The sequence below is a fragment of the Carcharodon carcharias genome, chromosome 2, assembly GCF_017639515.1.
Source record: "Carcharodon carcharias isolate sCarCar2 chromosome 2, sCarCar2.pri, whole genome shotgun sequence".
Lineage (NCBI taxonomy): Eukaryota > Metazoa > Chordata > Chondrichthyes > Lamniformes > Lamnidae > Carcharodon > Carcharodon carcharias.
The window spans coordinates 173,644,012-173,663,780 of record NC_054468.1 but is presented as its reverse complement, the minus strand read 5'-3'; the positions used below and the strand labels follow the sequence as shown (position 1 = coordinate 173,663,780).

Sequence of the window (19,769 nt, the reverse complement as noted above, 5' to 3'; positions counted from 1 at the left end):
CCTAATTGCCCATGGGAAGTTGGTGGTGAGGAGCCACCTTGAACTGCTGGAATCCATGTCGTGTAAGTACACCCAAAATGCTTTTAGAAAGGGAGTTCCAGGATTTTGACCCAACAACAGTGAAGGAACGTTGATATATTTTCAAGCCAGGATGGTGTGTAGCTTGGAGGGGAACTTGCAGGTGGTGGTGTTCCCATGCATCTGCTGCCCTTTTCCTTTTAGGTGGTAGAGATTGCATGTTTGGAAAGTGTCAAAGGAGCCTGGTAAGTTGCTGTAGTGCATCTTGTAGATTGTACGCACCACTGCATCGGTGGTGGAGGGAGTGAATGTCGAATGTGGTACGAATCAAGTGGGCTGCTTTGTCCTGGATGGTCAAACTTCTTGTGTTGTTGGAGCTGCACTCATTCAGGCAACTGGAGAGAATTCCACCACAATTCTCATTTGTGCCTTTGATGGTAGACAGGCTTTGGAAGTCATGAGGTGAGCTACTCTCTGCAGAATTTCCAGCCACTGACCTGCTCTTGTAGTCACAGTATTAATATGGCTGGCCTAGTTCAATTTCTGGTCAATGGTAACCCCCAGGATGTTGATAGAGAGAGATTCAGTGATAGTAATTCCATTGAATGTCAAGGAGCGATGGTTAGATTCTCTCTTGTTGAAGTTGGTCATTGCCTGGCGCTTGTGGGTGTGAATGTTACTTGCTACTTATCAGCCCAAGCCTGAATGTTGTCCAGGTCTTATGGACAGGGACTGCTTCATTATCTGAGGACCCACAAATGGTATTGTGCAATCATCAGCGAATGTCATTGATGAAGCAGCTGAAGATGGTTGGGCCTAGTGCATTACCTTAAGGAACTCCTGCCATGACGTCCTGGGAGTGAGTTGATTGACCAACAACCTCAATTAATCCAACTGATGGAGAGTTTTCCCTTGAGAACAAATAGCCCATTCCAAGTGCGGCCAACTCCCTGTGCAGTTGGGGCACCTCATTATTCTGCATCTCCCTCCTCTTCTTCCTTCTCTTCCATATCCTGCAGCTCCTTTTCCTCCACTGAGCTATGTCCTTCCAGGGCATAACCTTTTTCAAGGCCCACACCTCTCTGGGGTATGCTATGGAGAGAGCAGAAGACCACCACAATGATGGAGTCCCTTGCAGAAGGCTACTGTTGGGCATCACTCAACCAATCCAGGCACTGGATCCACATCTTCCGAAGCCCAACAGCCTGCTCAATAGTTGTCCTAGTGAGCAGATGACTTCGGTTGTACCACCTCTGTGCCTTTCTCTCTGGCTCCCATAGCATTATCCCTTGGCCCCTAGAATCCGTCCACAGACTGTGGAGCAAAGAGCTGTAGCAGCCTGGACTGACAGAAGATGAAAGTGTCATGGCAGCAACCAGGAAAGCAAGTGCACATATGGAAGAAGCTGTTTTTGTGGTTGCTGATCAGCTGAACTTTGAGGAAGTGGAAGCCCTTCCTGTTGATGAATCTGACTGACCAGTCACTGGGAGCTTTGATGGCCACATAAGTGTCATCTATGATGCCCTACTCTTAGGAGAATACAGTGATGGAGGCAAAACCCACTGCCCCATGTCCCTTTGAAGACATGTCTATATGGAATTGAATGTACTGTCCAGCTCTCACAAATAGTGACCTGCAAGACGCAGTGGTGTGCAGCTGTTTGCGAGATGCCACCAAAGACCTCTGCTGATCCTTGGAAGGAGCCAGAGTGAAGAAGTTTAATGCCACAGTAACTCTGATGGCTACTGACAGGCCATGGCGAGCAATGCTGCGAGGTGTGACGTCTTGGGCGATGTGAGCATAAATTTCTCTCTGGAGCGATGCAGTCTCCTTGGCACTGGTTCGCGGTCATCTTAAGGTAGTTTCTTCACCAGTAGATACTATGCTGAGGGTATGGCCTCTGTGTCCTTCCTGCTCCTCGTCCCTCTCTGGCCTCCTGACGCCTGGGGCATTGCAATCACTTTGAAGGGTGTTTGTCCTCATCGTCACTGGACCCAAAATCTTAGAGTCATGCCCACGTCATCAGCTTCTCCCTTCCCTTGTACATCTATTTTCAAATGGCCAAATTCACCTTTATGCTGGTCACCCTTTCACCAAACCCACCTAATTCCCTGGAACAGCCATGATTGACTTCCCACTGTATGTCCACCTCCTTTTACCTGGTCTGACCTGGATAGCACATGCAGCCTGTGCACCCCTGTCAAAATCAGAACAAAACCCTTAATGAGCTCTCAATTAGATTTTTAACAATGTTGATTGGCATTGTTAATGGATCAGTCAGTATTTTGGGGCATGACAGTGCTCGCTTCGGCAGCACATATATTAAAATTGGAACGATACAAAGAAGATTAGCGTGGCCCCTGCACAGGGATGACACGCAAATTTGTGAAGCGTTCCATATTTCAGACTTTCAAAACATTTCTTGGAGTGTGACAGCAGCGGACTGACCGGGATCTGTCTGATGGCCGAGAGCATCCCTGCCAAAGCGGATGTCCCCGCACCCGCTCCTCCCGATTCTGCTGCTGCCCCAGCTGCCGAGGCAGCCACCTACTGGCTGCAGAAAGGCGGCAGTGTGGCTGGGCAGATCCTGGAGGCGGTGGCCGCCACCAAGGAGCTCCAGGCAGCCAAGCTGGGCAGCCTGAAGAAAACCATCTCGGCCTCCGGCTATGAGCTGGAGAAGGGCAGTGGCATCCAGCCCAATCAGCCGCTCAGCACCTTGGCCAACAAGGGATCCCCAGCCGAGAGCAGGGCCGGCACCTCCTCGGCCTCCCTCCACCCAGAGCAGCAAGGAAGAGCCAAGAGGAAAGTGACAACGTCCAATAGAGCGGACCCGAAGAGAGCAGTGGCCAAATGGGCCAAGAAAGCAGCGACCAAGAGCCCCCAAAAGGGGCCGGCAGCCAAGCTGAGAAAAGCCCCCAAGCGGCAGGCAACATCTAGACTTCTGGGGCGTAAGCAGGTGGTGGGGAAGGTAGTGGCACAAGGAGCGGAGAAAGACCTGGATCAGTCAGTATCTTGGGGCTGCTCTGAGTGAAAGTTGCCAATGCCAGGAACACAGTTGGAAAATCGCTTATGCCAGCCAGTGCTGGTATTTTCATCTCTTGCCCGATTCCATTCCCACTCTCAGCAGGACCTACAACTTCAGCTCCAGGGGCTTTTTGTTCCAAAATTGAAGCCTTCTGTTTAATCATTTCTCATTCCTCTGTCTGCCCCTCAATTACCAGTTTTCTCTACAAATGAAGTTCTCACCTATCCCATTCTAAGTAATTTCTCTCTCTTGCTCTAAATCTTTAGAATATTGATGTTGTTGCTGTTCTTTGTACAATTATGATTCTGGCTCTCTGGCCATGATTTTGCCAGTGCATTGGAGATAGGTTGGCAGATGGGAGGAAAAATGGTGGCAAGTGACATCAGAAGGGAAGCCCAACGTGCTTACTTCCCTACGGCGTATTCCCAGAGGCTGCTGGGCTGCTGGGAGGAGGCTGTGCTTGAAGGCCGCAGGAGGTAGTTAAAAACAAAAAAACTGCGGATGCTGGAAATCCAAAACAAAAACTCGAAACGTCAACTCTTTTCTTCTCCGCCGATGCTGCCAGACCTGCTGAGTTTTTCCAGGTAATTCTGTTTTTGTTCAGGAGGTAGTTAAGCCTGTTAAACAGCAGTTCATTGCGATTTTACCAGAGTTTTCCCATTTTGTGAAGCTTCAGTGCCTAGGCAGCTAAAAGGAGTTGGAAGCTCAGTGGAAGGTCAGCCTTGGCTGCAGTCAGCATCCATTGTGAGAGGTAGCTTAGCTTGGTAGTGAGGATGAAACTGAGTAGACAAGGTAGCAGTAAACTGGGGGCAAGCCAAACTTGGCTGGAACAGAAGCATTCTGGTTGAGTTTCCTCTCTAACTTGGCACTATTATGTACAAAGTAAATAGGAAGGATCATGGGAGGCCCTGAGAACTGAGTGCAGCAAATTGCTATGCAGCCACAGGGAACAAAGCAGCAGAGCTCATAGGGGCACAAGGACCATGAGGTCAGAAGGGGGAAAGGATGAGGAAGGTGCAGAGGGGCATGCAACCATCCTCTTGTGTGCAGAAAATGGTACCAACCGGAGGAGGTCTACTGTCGGAAGCTCTGCCTCCTGCAAATATCAGAGAAGCAGTTGCCAAGCTATGTGCCATGATAGAAAAGGAGCTGAGCCCAAAGAGAAATGATGAGCACCCATTGTCTGTAGTGTTGAAAGTCACTGTGGCACTGAATCTCTATGCCTCCAGATCATTCAAGGGATCTTCTGGAGATAACATCATAGAATAACCAAATCATAGAATGGCTACAGCACAGAAGGAGACCATTCGGCCCATCATGCCTTTGCTTTTTTTAATTCATTCATGGGATGTGGACATCGCTGGCTAGGCCAGCATTTATTGCCCATCCCTAGTTGCCCTTGACAAGGTGGTGGTGAGCTGCCTTCTTGAACCACTGCAGTCCATGTTACTTGGGTACACCCACAGTGTTGTTAGGGAGGGTGTTTCAGGATTTTGACCTAGCAACAGTGAAGGAATGGTGATATATTCCTAAGTCAGGATGGTGGGCGGCTTGAAGGGGAACTTCCAGGTGTTGGTATCCCCCTGTGTCTGCTGCCCTTGTCCTTCTAGCTGGTAGTGATTATTGGTTTGGAAGGTGCTATGTAAGGTGGCTTGGTGAGTTCCTGCAGTGCATCTTGTAGATGGTACACATTGCTGTCACTGTGCGTTGATGGTGGAGGGACTGAATGTTTGTGGATGGAGTGCCAACCAAGTGGGCTGCTTTGTCCTGGATGGTGTCAAGCTTCTTGAGTGTTATTGGAGCAACATGTGCCCCCACACACAACCTGGAATACCCTTCTTCCTCAGTACAGCTCTTGTCCTGCAGCTTCCTCCCTTGTCTGAGGCCGCTCTGCCCCATTCCCCAATCAAGACCTAGCCCTGCAGCCATTGAAAAGCCGCCCACATATGGCTGATCTGGTAGGTAGAGACTTACCTGTGAGCCCCCCCTAAAAGTGATGTGATGCTGCCTGTGAAGCCTGGCACTGATGACTGCGAGTGCTGACCAAACAAGGTAGGCAAACAGGCCTTGAAATCCCGAGTGAAGATCAGCCCACCAAGTGTTTTCCCACATGTGGGTGAACAATCCAGTGGGGAGGGTGGGGGGAGATGACACCAGCAGGCTAGCCTTATAATGATACGCTGATGTAACACAATGAGGTTCATGACGTCCGATGGTGGGGAAAGCAGCCCGTCATTAGCAGGTGGCGTGATGATCACAGACTGGTGTCAACTATCATGAAACCAATTTTTGGTCTTCTCACCATATTATCCGCTCACGACACCAAATGCACCCGATGCTGGTGGGCATGGAAAATCCCAGCCAGTATATCCATTGAATTTATGTAGATAATCAGTCATTCTGGTATAATGTAGACTCTATGAAAAATAAGTGAACAACAATTAGATTAACTTTGTTGGCTTGAAACAAAAAAATAAATTTCTAAAATTGGATGTAAGTCATCAACTATCTGATTGTTGTACAAAGAGAAACGCATGTATGGAGACATTGTTAAGGGTCCTCAAGGAGGGTTGCCTCATAATGTAATGCATGGTACAGAATATGGATAAAAGCAAAAAAACTGTGGATGCTGGAAATCCAAAACAAAAATAAAAATACCTAGAAAATTCAGCAGGTCTGGCAGCGTCTGCGGAGAGGAACACAGTTAACATTTCGAGTCCTTATAACTCTTCAACAGAACACCTCTTTTCTATTTTTACTTAGTTCTGTTGAAGAGTCATACGGACTCAAAACGTTAACTGTGTTCCTCTCCGCAGATGCTGCCAGACCTGCTGAGTTTTTCCAGGTATTTTTATTTTTGTACAGAATATGGAGATGTTTAATTGACTTTGTTTAGAAATTTTGGTTGTAAGTATTCTATTTTTTATTTAAAGAGAGAGAAGGGAATCTGTTAATTGTATACTAATTGTGTTTAATTGTATGCAGGTGGTGGGTATTAGCTTCATTTGGGCCCTTTAAATAGACACTGACTAAAACTAGTTAGTGGGATTGGAAGGTGTATGCTTGTAATGTGTGACTCTAAATAAATATAGAAGTGAATAAAGTTATTACCTTCATCAATTGGTTTTCTGTTTTTGATGCGTAATCACTATTGTAATGTAGGAAACACGGCAGCCAATTGGCACTCAGCAAAGTCTCTATTAGGAAATGGAGGTAGTTTAAGTAAGTTATACTCATATTTGTGGGTGTTAGGAATAAGTTTTAGCTTTAAAGTTTAAGTTTGATTTGTATTTCAGTATCTGTCTGTTAAGAAAGGTCAAATGGAGTTTTAGTTTCATTTTAAAAGGCTGCTTGCATTTCTAATGAGACATTTATGACCCCTATAAAGTGAAAGTAAACACACAAGAGTAGGAAGAACAGTGCTGTGCCTAGCAACAATGTAGGTAGATTGGTGGATTCCTCCCACAAACACAACTAAAGAAATGGCAGTTTTAAGTTCAGTTTGAAGCCAGGACCCAGAGAGACTGGACACTGGGAGAGGGAACTGCAGATTTCCCAAAAGAACAAAAAGGTCCCAAACTAAGAAAAACCCCAAAAGTCCAGGAGAGTGGAAGAGGAGAAAGTCTGAAGAAGACCTAGTTAAAGGAAGGACAGCAACCTGGGAAAAGGTCCTGTTAAGTGAATTTAAGAGTGAGGGGCAGAGAGAAAGGCTCCAAGCTTCGGATTTAAAGTGAGAACAGCTTGCAAGAAGGTTCAAAGAAACAACTGAAGGTCTGTAATTCTTCGTTATGGGCATGTGAAGCAGTGGTGTACTGTTAAGGCTGACTTGGTGAGAGTGTATGGAAGACAGCTTGAGTGCATATGGTGACCCAGGGAAGAGGAACATCAGAAGGTAAGCTCAGCTTGAATCATAAGTCCCACAAACAGCAATGCAATAATTACCAAAAAATCTGTATTTTTGATGTTGATCAGAGGAGAAATATTGCCCTGGATGCTGGGGATAACTCACCTGCTGATGCTTGAAATGGTGCCATATGCTCTTTTATATCCACCTGAGACACCATGGTTTAACGTCTCATCCAAAAGAAAGCAACAGTGCCACACTCCATCAGTACTGCACTAGAGCGTGTGCTGGAGTGGGATTTGAATCCACAATCTTCTGCCTCAGAGGTGAAAGTGTTGCCAACTGAACCAAGGCTAACACACATCATGCAGACATACAAAAACTTAATTTGCTCGTCTGAAATTCCTTTATCAACAGTAGCTAATGACTCATTGATACTTCACACTAGTGCCAATGTTTTGTGTCAATATTGAATTTGGAAGACATCAATTATGGGAAACCTCACAGCTAATCATGATTCTGTCCTCAGACCTGTGACCTGTGTATACATCCCTATTACAGAACAACAATTAATCATCTCCACTATTTCTAAGAAGTGATACAAAAATGTAACAGGAGTCACATCAAAACTGGTATCTTAAGGGGAAGATGAAAAATGAAGCACTTATGGTAAATTCATGAACCTGCACCCAGCAAAGGGAGTACTTGTTGGAAATAGAGTTACAATACAATAGCATTGATTCTCTGATCTGCATTCTTTTTTTCACTGAGGTTCACTGTTGGGGCTGCAAGACTGATGAATTTACTTGCACTGAACTGTAGCTATAATTATGTGTATAATTTATGTAGATATGAATGTTGGAGAAACAACATGGATACATATTTTGTATGTTCAAATTGTTAATAATGTTTATAAACATAAAAATACTTCAGATGTATTATGAATGCAAATCCTTTCCTTTTTAAATCTATTATAGCACTGAAAATCTGTGTCGCATAGATGTATTTGATTATGTTCAGGAATCTAAGAAGGTTCTTCATCAATATGTTGCCCAGTACTTTGTAGAAGGGCATTCTTGTTGAAAGTTAATTATGGAAAAAAGATTATGAACAAGATTTTTCAGATGGCGGAGGGTTTCCTGCTCTGCCACCCGAAGAGTTGGCGAAGATTGGCATCCCTGCCAATCACAGCAGTTGTACACCCATTTAACACCCCATGGAATGTTAATTGGCTGGGAATAGGATTTAGGCTGGGGATGGGACTTATTCTCCTCGCTCGTGCAGAAGTCCCACCACAGAGGGATGACAGCCAATCTGATTGGCTGGCAGCTCTGTTGTTCCAGCAGCACCAGTGGCAGCAGTGGTCAGAACTAGGACTACAAGAAGTTCCCAAATTCCAAGTCCAGAGTCAGGACCAGGTAAGTATGAGGTGTCTCATGGCAGGGAAGGGAGGTAAGGTTCAGGTGAGGTGGGGGGTTGGGGTGGGAGAGGTGGGTTCGGATCTTGATGGAGAAGTTTGGGGGAAGGAGTATCTAATGAGGGGGGTGGGGAGAGACCTCAAGGGGCTGGGGAGCCCTTGAGGGAGATGCCCCCCATTCCACCCGAGGCCCAAGCAGGGTGACCTGTTGGGCTTCTCCCGCCACTGAATTTCTCCCAACATCCTCAAAATTGATGCAGAGTGGGAAGCTGCCTTTAATTGGCAACTTAAGGGCCTCAGTTGGGCAAGTGTGGGTGGGCTGCCGTAGGCCTCATCCACCCCGTGTAAAATTGAGAACAGGTTAAGGGGTGGGTGGGAAGGTGGCAGGAAGGCCACCCAGGGAACTTTATGGCCACTTTCCCCCCCCCCCCAACCACCCCACTGCCCCCGCACCCCCCCCCACCCCCCACCCCCCACCCCCACCCCCCCCCCCCCCCCCCCCCCCCCCCCCCCCCCCCCCCCCCACCCCCCTTAGCCTGCAAATCTGCCAGCATGGGACCTTAAAATTCTACCCTCTGTACTAATGTTTTAGCAATAGTTTCAAGATCTTAACGTTTGCATGTTTGGAATCATAAATCTTTCAGGGCCCTTGCAAGCCCATTGTTCGGAAATAGTTAGAATCAGCCCAAGTTGTCGCACCATGCTATTTGCTTCCCCTGCCCCACGGCTCTTCTTGCATTGCTCCTATGATAGGTTAACCATGACCTGAAAATTTGTTTTTTTTGATTGTGTTCAATTGTACAATTATTTGAAGGCAATTTAGTTTAAAACATTAGAAATAGGAGAAGGTGTAGGCCATATGGCTCCATCGAGCCTGCTCCACCATTCAACGTAATAGCTGATCCGATCTCAATCTCAATTCCACTTTATTGGAATGTTTTTATGATAATGGAAATTAACTAATTCTAAAATCTTTAAACATGAAACAGTGCTTTCATGTATTATAATTTTATTATGATTTACTTTGTTTTGAACAGAAAGCTATGCTGATTCAAACAGTGATGAATCTGATTCGGATCTGTCAGATGTGGCAGAGTTGGATTCTGACATTGAACAAGAAGTCCAAATCAGTTATGATCGTCAGGTTAGTAAATGCAGTGGTAGCACTGACTTATATTAGTATTACCATTTTGAATTAACTGATAGTTATACAACTCTTAATATTTTCAAAATTATTATAGGCCGGTTTTTTAATCATTTTCATTTATGGACCTAAAATCCTTTGTGAAATGAGTCTTGCAACCAACACTTGCTGTGAAGAAATACTACCTTGATTTTACACTACTTTTCTGTGAGATGGGCATGAAATATTACAAAGCATGAGTTCTCCTTCTGACTCTCAGAATAATTCTAGCGCACTGCATCTCTGACTATCAGCTAGTAAAATGTGGAAGTCAGCCATTTTACAACTTTTTCTGAACCAACAAGTTGCTACTGGAATGTTGATTAAGTGCCCACAATCCACCAATGGAATATAATTGAGAGCCCAGTTCTCTTACTGATAAGAACAGGTTGGCTGTGCACCCTGCCTGCCAATTCTCTGAATGTACTTAAAATCAGTTCTTTGTTTGTGCTTAGTAAGCTAAGTATTTTTACTAGGTTATCAACCAGGTTCACAAATGAATCATATAGTATTGTATATCTAGCAAATCTTAAAATGTTTATTTTCAGTGTCCTCAATGATTGGGGCCAGGAAGGGGAGTTAACTAAATTGAATGGGAAGATGATTAATGGAGCAGGATGTATGTTTCAGACAAGTGAGCTTGCAGAGGGCAGGAAAGCAATAAGAGCAAAAGCTGCACAGAGACAGGGACCTGGATATTAACAGGGGCAGGTTATGTAGTTTGGGGTGGCAGAGATTTGAATGGGATACCTGGAAGTCTGGATTTCTTGGCATGCCGTGGAATTTTAACATGTGTTGTATGTACTTGACAGGTTCCCTGCTGGAAGAGCAAATATGTAGGCAAATCTCTGATAAGTGCAAAAACATTAGGGTAGTAATAGTGGGGATTTTAATTAATTCTATATTTGATAACATTACCCTAATGTGAAAGGCACAGAGAGCAGAATTCTTAAAATGCATCCAAGAGAAGTTTTTTCCCCATTGGATAGCAAGCCCAATAATGAGATGAAGATGGTTCTGGACTCGGTTTTAGAGAATGAAGCTGGGCAGGTAAAAGGGGTATCAGCTGGGAAGCACTATGATGGAAGGAATCATAAACCACTTCAGTTTTAGGATAACTATGGACAAGGATGAAGTTAGACCAGGAATCAAAGTTCTGAAGACGAGCCATACGGACTCGAAACATTAACTCTATTTCTCTCTCCACAGATGCTGCCAGACTTGCTGAGTTTTTTGCAGCATTTTCTGTTTTTATTTCAGATTTCCAACATCTGTGGTATTTTGCTTTTTACTAATGTTATGACATGGCAGCTGGTGCGCCAGGCGGACCATATCTATAAGGGAAACTCTTGGCTACGTAATCAATGATTTTGCAATTTGTATTTAAATAATTGAGAGACGATTTGGGCACTGAATTCATAAGTAATGAGTCTACTAACACCTTTAGAGATTTTAAAATCTAAATCTAAAAGAAAACATTTATTAACAAAAGACAAGATTTCAAGCACATAAGATTAATTATAACAAATCCCAAAATTCCTAATTAAACTGATTCCCAACTACATACCCCCTTTAAGGCAACAGTCCAAAACAGATTTTAAATTTAAATAGCAAGCCAGCAAATTTACCACGGCACCCACTTGACAATGGAATTCTAGAGGCTTTTCTCCAACTTTAGATACTGAAAACAGCAGACTTTTGCAAACATGGCAGAGGCTTCCATGAGGTTGTTTTACACACTCCTTTTTGTTCTTATATGGCCCCACTACATCACCTTCCTTCCTTATATATATTTCCCTTTAATCTGTAAATTCCATTGTTCTGCATGTCTTTGGAAATGTACTTTTCCCATAACATAAAAATCTTCCATGTTGCCAATATGATCAGTACCTTTTGGGAAAAACAGACATAATAACCTTGCCCTATTTACCTTTAGTTGTAAATATCCTACCATCCCTTCGAAATCCCAACAATTCCTGAACTTATCTAAAAATACAAAGTTCCTTCACACCCTACATGCTAAGCCATCATCCATGTTTACTCATTAGCATTTCAAATGCCTTTTGCCCCAGCTTCTTTTGATAATTTCAAGCTTGCAGTCTGACTCTAATTTAATCAAATCACACAGACAGAACCATCTACACAAACACCCATAAACCTACTTTATAATAAGCCATATTAATATTATGAAAATTATAGTTTCATGACACTAAGTTAAGATGTGATTTAGCTAAAGTAGACTGGAAACAGCTACTTGGAGGCAAATCAGTGGGAGGCATTCAAGAAGAGATAGTGAGGGTTCAAAGCTTACCTGGCAGGGGCGAGACCTTCATTGTGTTTCTGCCAGGGAAAGAGCAATGGCTATAACCAGTCGAACTCCTTACCATGGGGTACCTAACACCATCCGAGTCATGGTGAAGGGCAGCGAGCAAGGAACAGGAATGGATAGGACCTTCTTCACCAAGAGGATCCTATTCAAGCTGTGTGGTTTTGAGGCTGCGGAGATCTACTGTCTACAGGATTTCCCCAGCGCTGGATTTTTTGATGTGACTTTCAAGCAAGTGGCAGCTTGTGTCAAACTCCTGAAGGTGTTTGAGGAAAAGAAAGACCTGCCAGAAATGAAGATCCTGACGGCGGAGCCGCTCTTTGCTCTGCCGTTGCAACGAGAACGGGTTGCAACGGTGCATCTGTACAACCCCTATGTCCCTGTCGCTGACGTGCTCATCTTCCTTACCAGGTACGTCGATAAGGTTGGGAGCTGCACTGCGGTTAGAGATGATTTGGGGATCTGGACATGTAAACACCAGGTTAAGGTAACGCTCAAGACCGACGGTAAGGGAGCCGTCTTCCACCCCCCTTCCAGATTCGCTATCGGGGGAAGCCGTGGCTACCTGGTCTACGCTGGGCGAGCCAAACTTTGTCGCTCATGCGGCGAGTCTGGTCATGTGGCGGCCAACTGCAGTGCCATCCTCTGCAAGAACTGCAAACAGGAAGGGCACCAGACAAAAGACTGTAAACAGACTAAGTGCTGCAACCTGTGTGGCGAGGCGAGTCACCTCTACAAGACCTGCCCCAAACGTTGCCGGACTTATGCACAGGCAGCCAAAGCCAACGAGGGGGAAGCAGAAGAAATGCCTCGTGTCACTCCAACTACCAAGGCCCCCAGGGAGAACAACGGGACAAAAGAGGACACAGAGGGAGACAAGGTGGAGGAAAAGATTGGGGCAACAGACAGCCAACCAACAGTACTGCCCCCTGAACCTCCCACTCAGGAGAGCGAATCAATGGAGGAGGAGGAGACAGCAGTGGGAAAGCAGCACGGGGAGTGGCAGCTGGTGAAGAGAGCCAAAAGGAAGAAGGGGCTAAAAAGAAACCAAGCCACTTCCCAGACAACAGTCAAGAGGCGTCTCCTATCCAACATGGATAACAAGAGCAGCAGCTCTTCGGACAAAGAAGGGCCAGGGCGGCGCCAACAGAAGAAGCAGCAAAACGCTAGGGAGTTGGAGGATGAGACACCCGAGCTCCAGAACATTTGAGACAATGAAGAGACCAGCGCACCCCAACTTTGCCCACAACCCGAAGAGGCCAGTGTACCACAACCCCAGGAATCTGGGAACAGTGAGGCGCTCAGCGCACCCCAGCTCCGGGAAGCCGGGAGCAGCAACGCCCCAGAGGGGGAGAGGATTGGAGAAGCTTCTCCAACAGAGGACATTTCAAACTCAGCTCTCTGCACGGACCCCCAGATGCCACCCGAGCAGAACACCACCAATGGGGAGGTTCAGGACGCTTTCCTCAGCCCATCAAAAGTGAAGCAATTTGAGCACACTACGGGCATGAAGGAGCAGACCAAAGGTCTGGAACTCTCAGACAACAGGTTTGGTAAGCGACTAACTGCTTTAAAATGGGTGTAAAGATTGTATCCATAAATGTGCGTTGCATTAAATCTACTACACGATGTGTTGTGACCTTGGATTACCTTGCCAAGGTCAAAGCTGACCTGTTTCTGCAGGAGTGTGCGATACCTCACCTCAGCTCCTACAGGCAATGGTCACAATGGTGGTCCCATGGGCCATCGATCTGATCGGGAGGAAACGACTCTCGCTTCCTCCGGCCTGGGTATTCTGCTGCGGGGAGGCAGCTTCACCGTCTCCCAGGTTAAGGAGGTGGTGGGCGGGCGCCTCCTCGTAGCAGACGTAATGTACAAGAATGCTCCACTCCAGTTAATTAACGTCTACGCCCCGTCACAAGGGGCTGAGCGGCTGGAGGTTTTTCAGCAGCTCCCACTGCTGCTGGCAACCTCCAGGCCGGTCATTCTGGGCGGTGACTTCAACTGCATCATCAATGTGGCTGGACGATCCGGCAGGGCCGACAGCAGATTGGACGCTACGTCCAGATCCCTGATGGAAACAGTAAAGGATGCCAAGCTGCATGACGTCTTCAGCAACCCTGCAGATGGAGCGCAGAGTAGATACACCTGGTTGCGGCCTGACGGGTCTGTCTGTTCCAGGATAGATTTCCTGTTTGTGTCCCGTGCATTCACAGTCAGATCCACCGACGTCAAGCCGGTGTTCTTCTCTGACCACTGCCTCCTACTGGCTGACTGTCACTTAGAGAAGGACCAGAGGGTTGGCAGGGGGGGCATGGAAGCTAAGCGTGAAACTGCTGACCCCAGAGAACATTGAGGAGCTCAAGAGGAATTACAAAGGTTGGAGAACCGTGAAACCCCACTTTGAGTCACTGACACACCGGTGGGAAGCAATCAAGGGAAACATCAAGAGGTTTTTCATCCTCAAAGGCACCCAGAAAGCTAGAAAGGAACAGAGGGAAATGTCCTGACTCCAGAAAAACATGCAGAATCTGCTCCGGCTGCGGTCGATGGGGGTCGTTGTCAAGGAGGAACTCCAAGAGGTGAAGAGCCAGCAAGCCTCGCTCTTTGCCTCGGAGGCTTCCAAGATCATCTTCCGTTCCAGAGTCCGCTCCGTGGAGCAGGACGAGACATGCTCATGTTTCTTCTTCCAAAAGGTACACAGAGAGCTCTGTGATCAGCAGCCTGAAGGAAGAAGATGGCTCAGTAAAGTCATCACAGTCTGACATTTTGAGGATCAGCAAATCTTTTTATGCCAGGTTGTATGACGTGAAGCCCACAGACAGCACGGCCTCCCAGTCCTTCCTGTCCTCTATCTAGACGACAGCACATGGGACAGTCTGGACAAAGCGCTAACTCCTGACGAACTGACTGAGGCCCTTGAGTCCTTCGAGAAGAGTAAAACTCCTGGAAGCGACGGCTTGCCGGCGGAGTTGTATTCGGCTCCGTGGGACTGGATCGGCCTGGACCTGCTAGAAGTGTACGAGAGTATGCTCCTGGCCGGCAGTATGTCAGAATCCATGAGGAAAGGCATTATCACCCTCATCTACAAGCACAAGGGGGAAAGGGAGGAAATTAGAAATTGGCGACCCATTTCACTGTTGAATGTGCACTATAAGATTCTGTCCAAGGTCATCGCCAATCGGGTCAAATCCGCTCTGGAATTGGTGATTCACCCTGACCAGAACTGCACTGTGCCGGGCAGGAAGATCTCTGAGATCCTCGTGCTGCTGAGGGATACGATTGCCTATGTGCAGGACAGGGGTGTGGACACCTGCCTCATCAGCCTGGATCAGGAGAAGGCCTTTGATAGAATATCGCACACCTACATGGTGGATGTGCTCTCCAAAATGGGGTTTGGGGATGGAATTCGCAATTGGATCCAACTGCTCTACACTAACATCAGTAGTGCAGTCTCAATCAATGGGTGGGAATCAGATAGCTTTCCTATTAAATCTGGAGTCAGGCAGGGCTGCCCTCTCTCGCCTGTTCTTTTTGTGTGTTGCATAGAACCCTTTGCTGAGTCCATCAGGAAGGATCCGGGTATAAGAGGAGTGACGATCCCAGGCAGTGGAGGCACTCAGGTCAAAGTCTCCCTGTACAGGGATGATGTCGCCATTTTCTGCTCGGATCCACTGTCGGTGCACAGACTTATCCACATCTGCGACCAGTTTGAACTGGCCTCGGGAGCCAAGGTAAATCGTGGGAAGAGCGAGGCCATGTTCTTTGGGAACTGGGCTGACCGATCCTTTGTCCCTTTCACTGTCAGGGCTGACGGCCTGAAGGTGCTGGGGATATGGTTCGGAGGGACCAGAGCATGCGTTAGAAACTGGAAGGAGCGAGTGTCTATGGTGAAAAGGAAACTGGGCATGTGGGAGCGACGCTCCCTCTCCATTGCGGGTAAGAACCTGGTCATCAGGTGTGAGGCACTCTCGCTGTTGCTGTACGTGGCGCAGGTCTGGCCCATTCCACACTCCTGTGCAATGGCGATCACCTGAGCCATCTTCCGCTTTGGAGGTCGAAAATGGATCGTGTCCGCAGGGACACGATGTACAAGCCTCTAGATAAAGGGGGAAAAAACATGCCCAACATCGCCCTCATACTGATGGCCACCTTTGTGTGCGGCTGCATCAAGCGGTGCGTAGATCCTCAGTCTGCCAACACCAAGTGTCACTACATGCTGAGGTTCTACCTGTCACTGGTGTTGCGAAGCATGGGTCTGGCCACGCTGCCGCTGAACGCTCCAAGTAGTTGGACCGTGCCATACCACCTGTCCCTCGTGGGAAAATTTATGCAGAGAAACACCTTTGACCACAAGTCCATCAGGCAGTGGTCGGCACATAACGTCTTAAAGGCCCTGAGGGAAAAGGAGAGGGTGGATCCTGTGGGATGGTTCCCTGAGCAGACTGACAATCATTTGGCAGAATGCCTCATCGCCAGAACTTTCCAACAAGCACCAAGATGTAGCTTGGCTGGTGGTGAGAAAGGCCCTCCCTGTAAGATCCTTCCTACACGCCAGGAGTCTCACCCCCTCTGCACATTGCCCTCTAGGTGGCTGTGGTGGGAAAGAGACCATTGTTCACCTCCTTGTAGATTGTGTCTTTGCGAAGAAGGTCTGGAGAGAGATGTAGTGGTTTCTGTCGAGGTTAATCCCGAGCAGTTCTGTGACAGAGGACTCTGTGCTCTAAGGACTGTTCCCAGGGACACACACCGAGACAAACATCAACTGCAGCTGGAGGATCATCAACTCGGTGAAAGAAGCTCTTTGGTCTGCCCAAAACTTGTTGGTTTTCCAGCGCAAAGAGTTGTCCCCGACCGAGTGTTGCAGACTGGCACATTCCAAGGTCCAGGACTACGTGCTGAAGGACACAGTTAAGCTTGGGGCAGCCGCCACAAAGGCGCAATGGGGAAGGGTCGCTGCCTAAGACCTTTCTGCCACAGTGCACTGGGGGGCTGGGAGCTGTAAAGAGCCCCTCAGGCTGTACAGCTTAAAATGAATGTCTGCCAATGATTGTAATATTCATTGTTTGTACTGATACACCTTGTGATTCATGTTGTAAAAGTTGAACCTGATTGTATTTTTGTAATGGTGATTTTGAGATGGTTTGAAATGTTTTTGAAGATTTATGAATAAAGTTTTTTTTTGCAAAAATATAGTGAGGGTTCAAAGCAAGCATGTACTATTAAAGAAAAAGGGTGTGGCTAACAAATCCAGAACCCTCTGGATATCAAGCGGCTTAAAGGAGAGAATAAAGAAAAAAAGAAGCTCAAGATAGATACAGAGGGCTTAGTATTGCAGGAAACCTGGACGAGTTTAAGAAGTGTATAGACAAAATTGAAAAAGGTAATTAGGAAAGCAAAGAGGGCATGGAAACCTATTGGCAAGTAAAATCACAAAAGACTCAAAAGATTTTTTTTGTAAATGTATAAACAGGAGGATAACTAGAGAGTAGCACCTAATAGGGACATAAGGGTAACCTGTGTGTGGAGGCAGAGGACATGCAAAGTATTCATCAAGAACCATATCCATCTATTTTCACAAAAGAGAGGGAAGATACAGACATCGCAATCAGGGAGGAGGAATGAAATATTAGGTGAAAATTAGCATTGAGAGAGGGGAAATATTAAGGGGTTTAACATCTTTGAAAGCGGATAAATCCACATGCCCAGACAATATATCTCCTAGGCTGTTTCGGGAAGCAAAAAATAAGTGGAGGCTCTGACCATCATTTTCTAATCTACTTTGACTACAGTGTGGTGCCAGAGGACTAGAAGATAGTTAACACGTACTATTATTTAAAAGGGAAAAAGAGATAGAAAAAGGTTTGCAATTGCAGACCAATCAGCCTATTCCCCAGGGTAGGAAAATTGGAAAAATTTCTAATGTTCATTTAGATTATTCAAAGACAGCATAGATTGAAGGGAAGGTTGTGTCTGACTAAACAGGACTGAATTTTTTGAGATTATAAAAGGAGAGTTGATGGAGTTAGTGAGTTTGACGTAGTCTATATGGATTTTAGCAAGGCTTTTGATAAAGTCCCACATGGCAGACTGATCATGAAAGTAGAAGTCAATGGGATCCAAGGCAAAGTGGCAAGTTGGATCCAAAATTGCCTCAGAGGCAGGAAGCAAAGGCTAAGGTCGCTGGGTGTTTTTGTGACTGGAAGGCTGTTTCCAGTGAGGTTCTGCAGGATTTAGTACTAGACCCCTTTCTTTTTGAGATATATTTAAATGATTTTGGCGAATTTAGGGGAATGATTAAGAAGTTTACAGGTAAAAATTGGTCCTGTGGCTGATAATGAAGAGGAAAGCTGTAGATTGTAGAAAGATAGCAATATCTGTCAGGTGGGCAGAAATGTCAAATGGAGTTCAATCCATAGAACTGAGGGGCAATGCATTTGAGGAAGGCTAACGGGACAAGGAAGTACAAAATATGGTAGAATAAGAGGTTTAGAGAATTAGAGGGACTGGAGTCCATGAGCACAGATCCCTGAAGGCAACTGATTAGTTAAATAAGATGGTCAAGGTGGTTTACTGAATACTTACCTTTATTAGACAAGGCATAGGCCCAGAACTTCCATTCCCTGGATAGTCATACTCCAGAGGTGCACTGGACCCCTCAGAAGTCCCCACACACAGACTAAATGGGAATTGCCTGAGAAGTTTAAATTTCCATTGCGCAATTACCCTGCGTCTGGAACCCTCCAGGAACTCCGATTTAAAGTCGGAGACTTTGGATGGTTCTGACTCACCTAGCAGAATAGTTATCCAGGAAAAGTTTGGATTAAAACCAGTTTTAACTTTTGCTGGGTAACTGTATTACTGAGTCTCCACCCACAACTACCACAGCCATCTCCCACTGGATCTCCCAACCAACTCTCCCCCAACTATACACCCACCTGCCTGACCACCCGACTCTTCCCCCTCAACTACGTCCCACCCCCAACCACACTCTTAACTTACCCCTCCTCCCCGCCCCCCAACCACCTACTCCCCCAGACCCACCTACCCCCTTACCTTCTCTCCTAGCTTGTCAAAGTGGCTTTGGGACATTTAAACTTTCCAGTATATGGCAGCTCGTGCCATAAAAAGAGGGCATGGTTTGATTTCCCCCAGTGCTCCTACACCCTCATGAAGGACCTTGGAACCAGTATGCTGCATATTTCCCAGGAGGCCTGGATCAGAAGTCTGGGTGAGAAATGTTGAACTCCAGTGTAGCGTAAATAAATAGGAGCAGAGTGGTAATCTGACAGTGATTGTCACTCCACGGAAGATTCAGTCCATAGAATGTCATTTGGGAAGTTATGCTGGAACTGTATAGAACACTAGTTAGACCACAATTGGAGTTGTGCGCGCAGTCCTGATCACCACACAATAGGAAAGATGTGATTGCATTAGAGGGTACAGAGGAGAATTAAGAGGAAAATTTTAGTTATGAGGAAAGATAGGTTAGGGTTTTCTTTTTTGGAAAAGATGAAGCTGAGAGGTGACCTAGTTTAAGTGTATAAAATTAATGTGTTGAATTTTGCAGGCCATGTGCAATAGAAAAGCAAGTGGGTGGACTCGTTAATGATTACGGCATAGCATTGACAAATTACCCGCTGCCGGCCGGCTGAGCCCTGACCCACTGTGATTTTGAGTGGTTGTGGAGGCCTTGGGTGGGTCTCTGCCTGTGGCCCAATTGAGGCTTCTAAGTGGACAAATAATGCTCAATGGACAGCAGGAGAGACCGATGCCTCTCCCCACAGTCTTGCCCCTCTATGTCCATCTTCCACAAGTGCCCTGTCCAAATTGCCCCCCACCACACCTCACCAGGGTCAGTCAGCTTGGTCCCAGCTGGATCTCCAACGTGCTTGAATTCAGGGTCCATCATTGAATGCCACCTTCTTGGCTTACCTGCAGCAGCCACCATTCGTG

The 19,769-nt window shown here is 46.5% G+C and overlaps 1 protein-coding gene and 1 non-coding gene across 3 annotated transcripts in view; both read left to right on the top strand.

Moving 5' to 3' along the window:
* Nucleotides 1-19,769, top strand: part of LOC121269068 (echinoderm microtubule-associated protein-like 6) — a 738,052-nt gene that overhangs the window by 470,685 nt on the left and 247,598 nt on the right. For both annotated transcript variants that reach the window (XM_041173516.1, XM_041173508.1), the window contains one exon: nucleotides 9,342-9,448. In XM_041173516.1, the coding sequence (XP_041029450.1) occupies nucleotides 9,342-9,448 (107 nt within the window). The remainder of the gene's footprint in view (nucleotides 1-9,341; nucleotides 9,449-19,769) is intronic.
* Nucleotides 2,317-2,423, top strand: LOC121275515. The gene has a single exon (XR_005942485.1). It is a non-coding gene; the product is annotated as a U6 spliceosomal RNA (small nuclear RNA).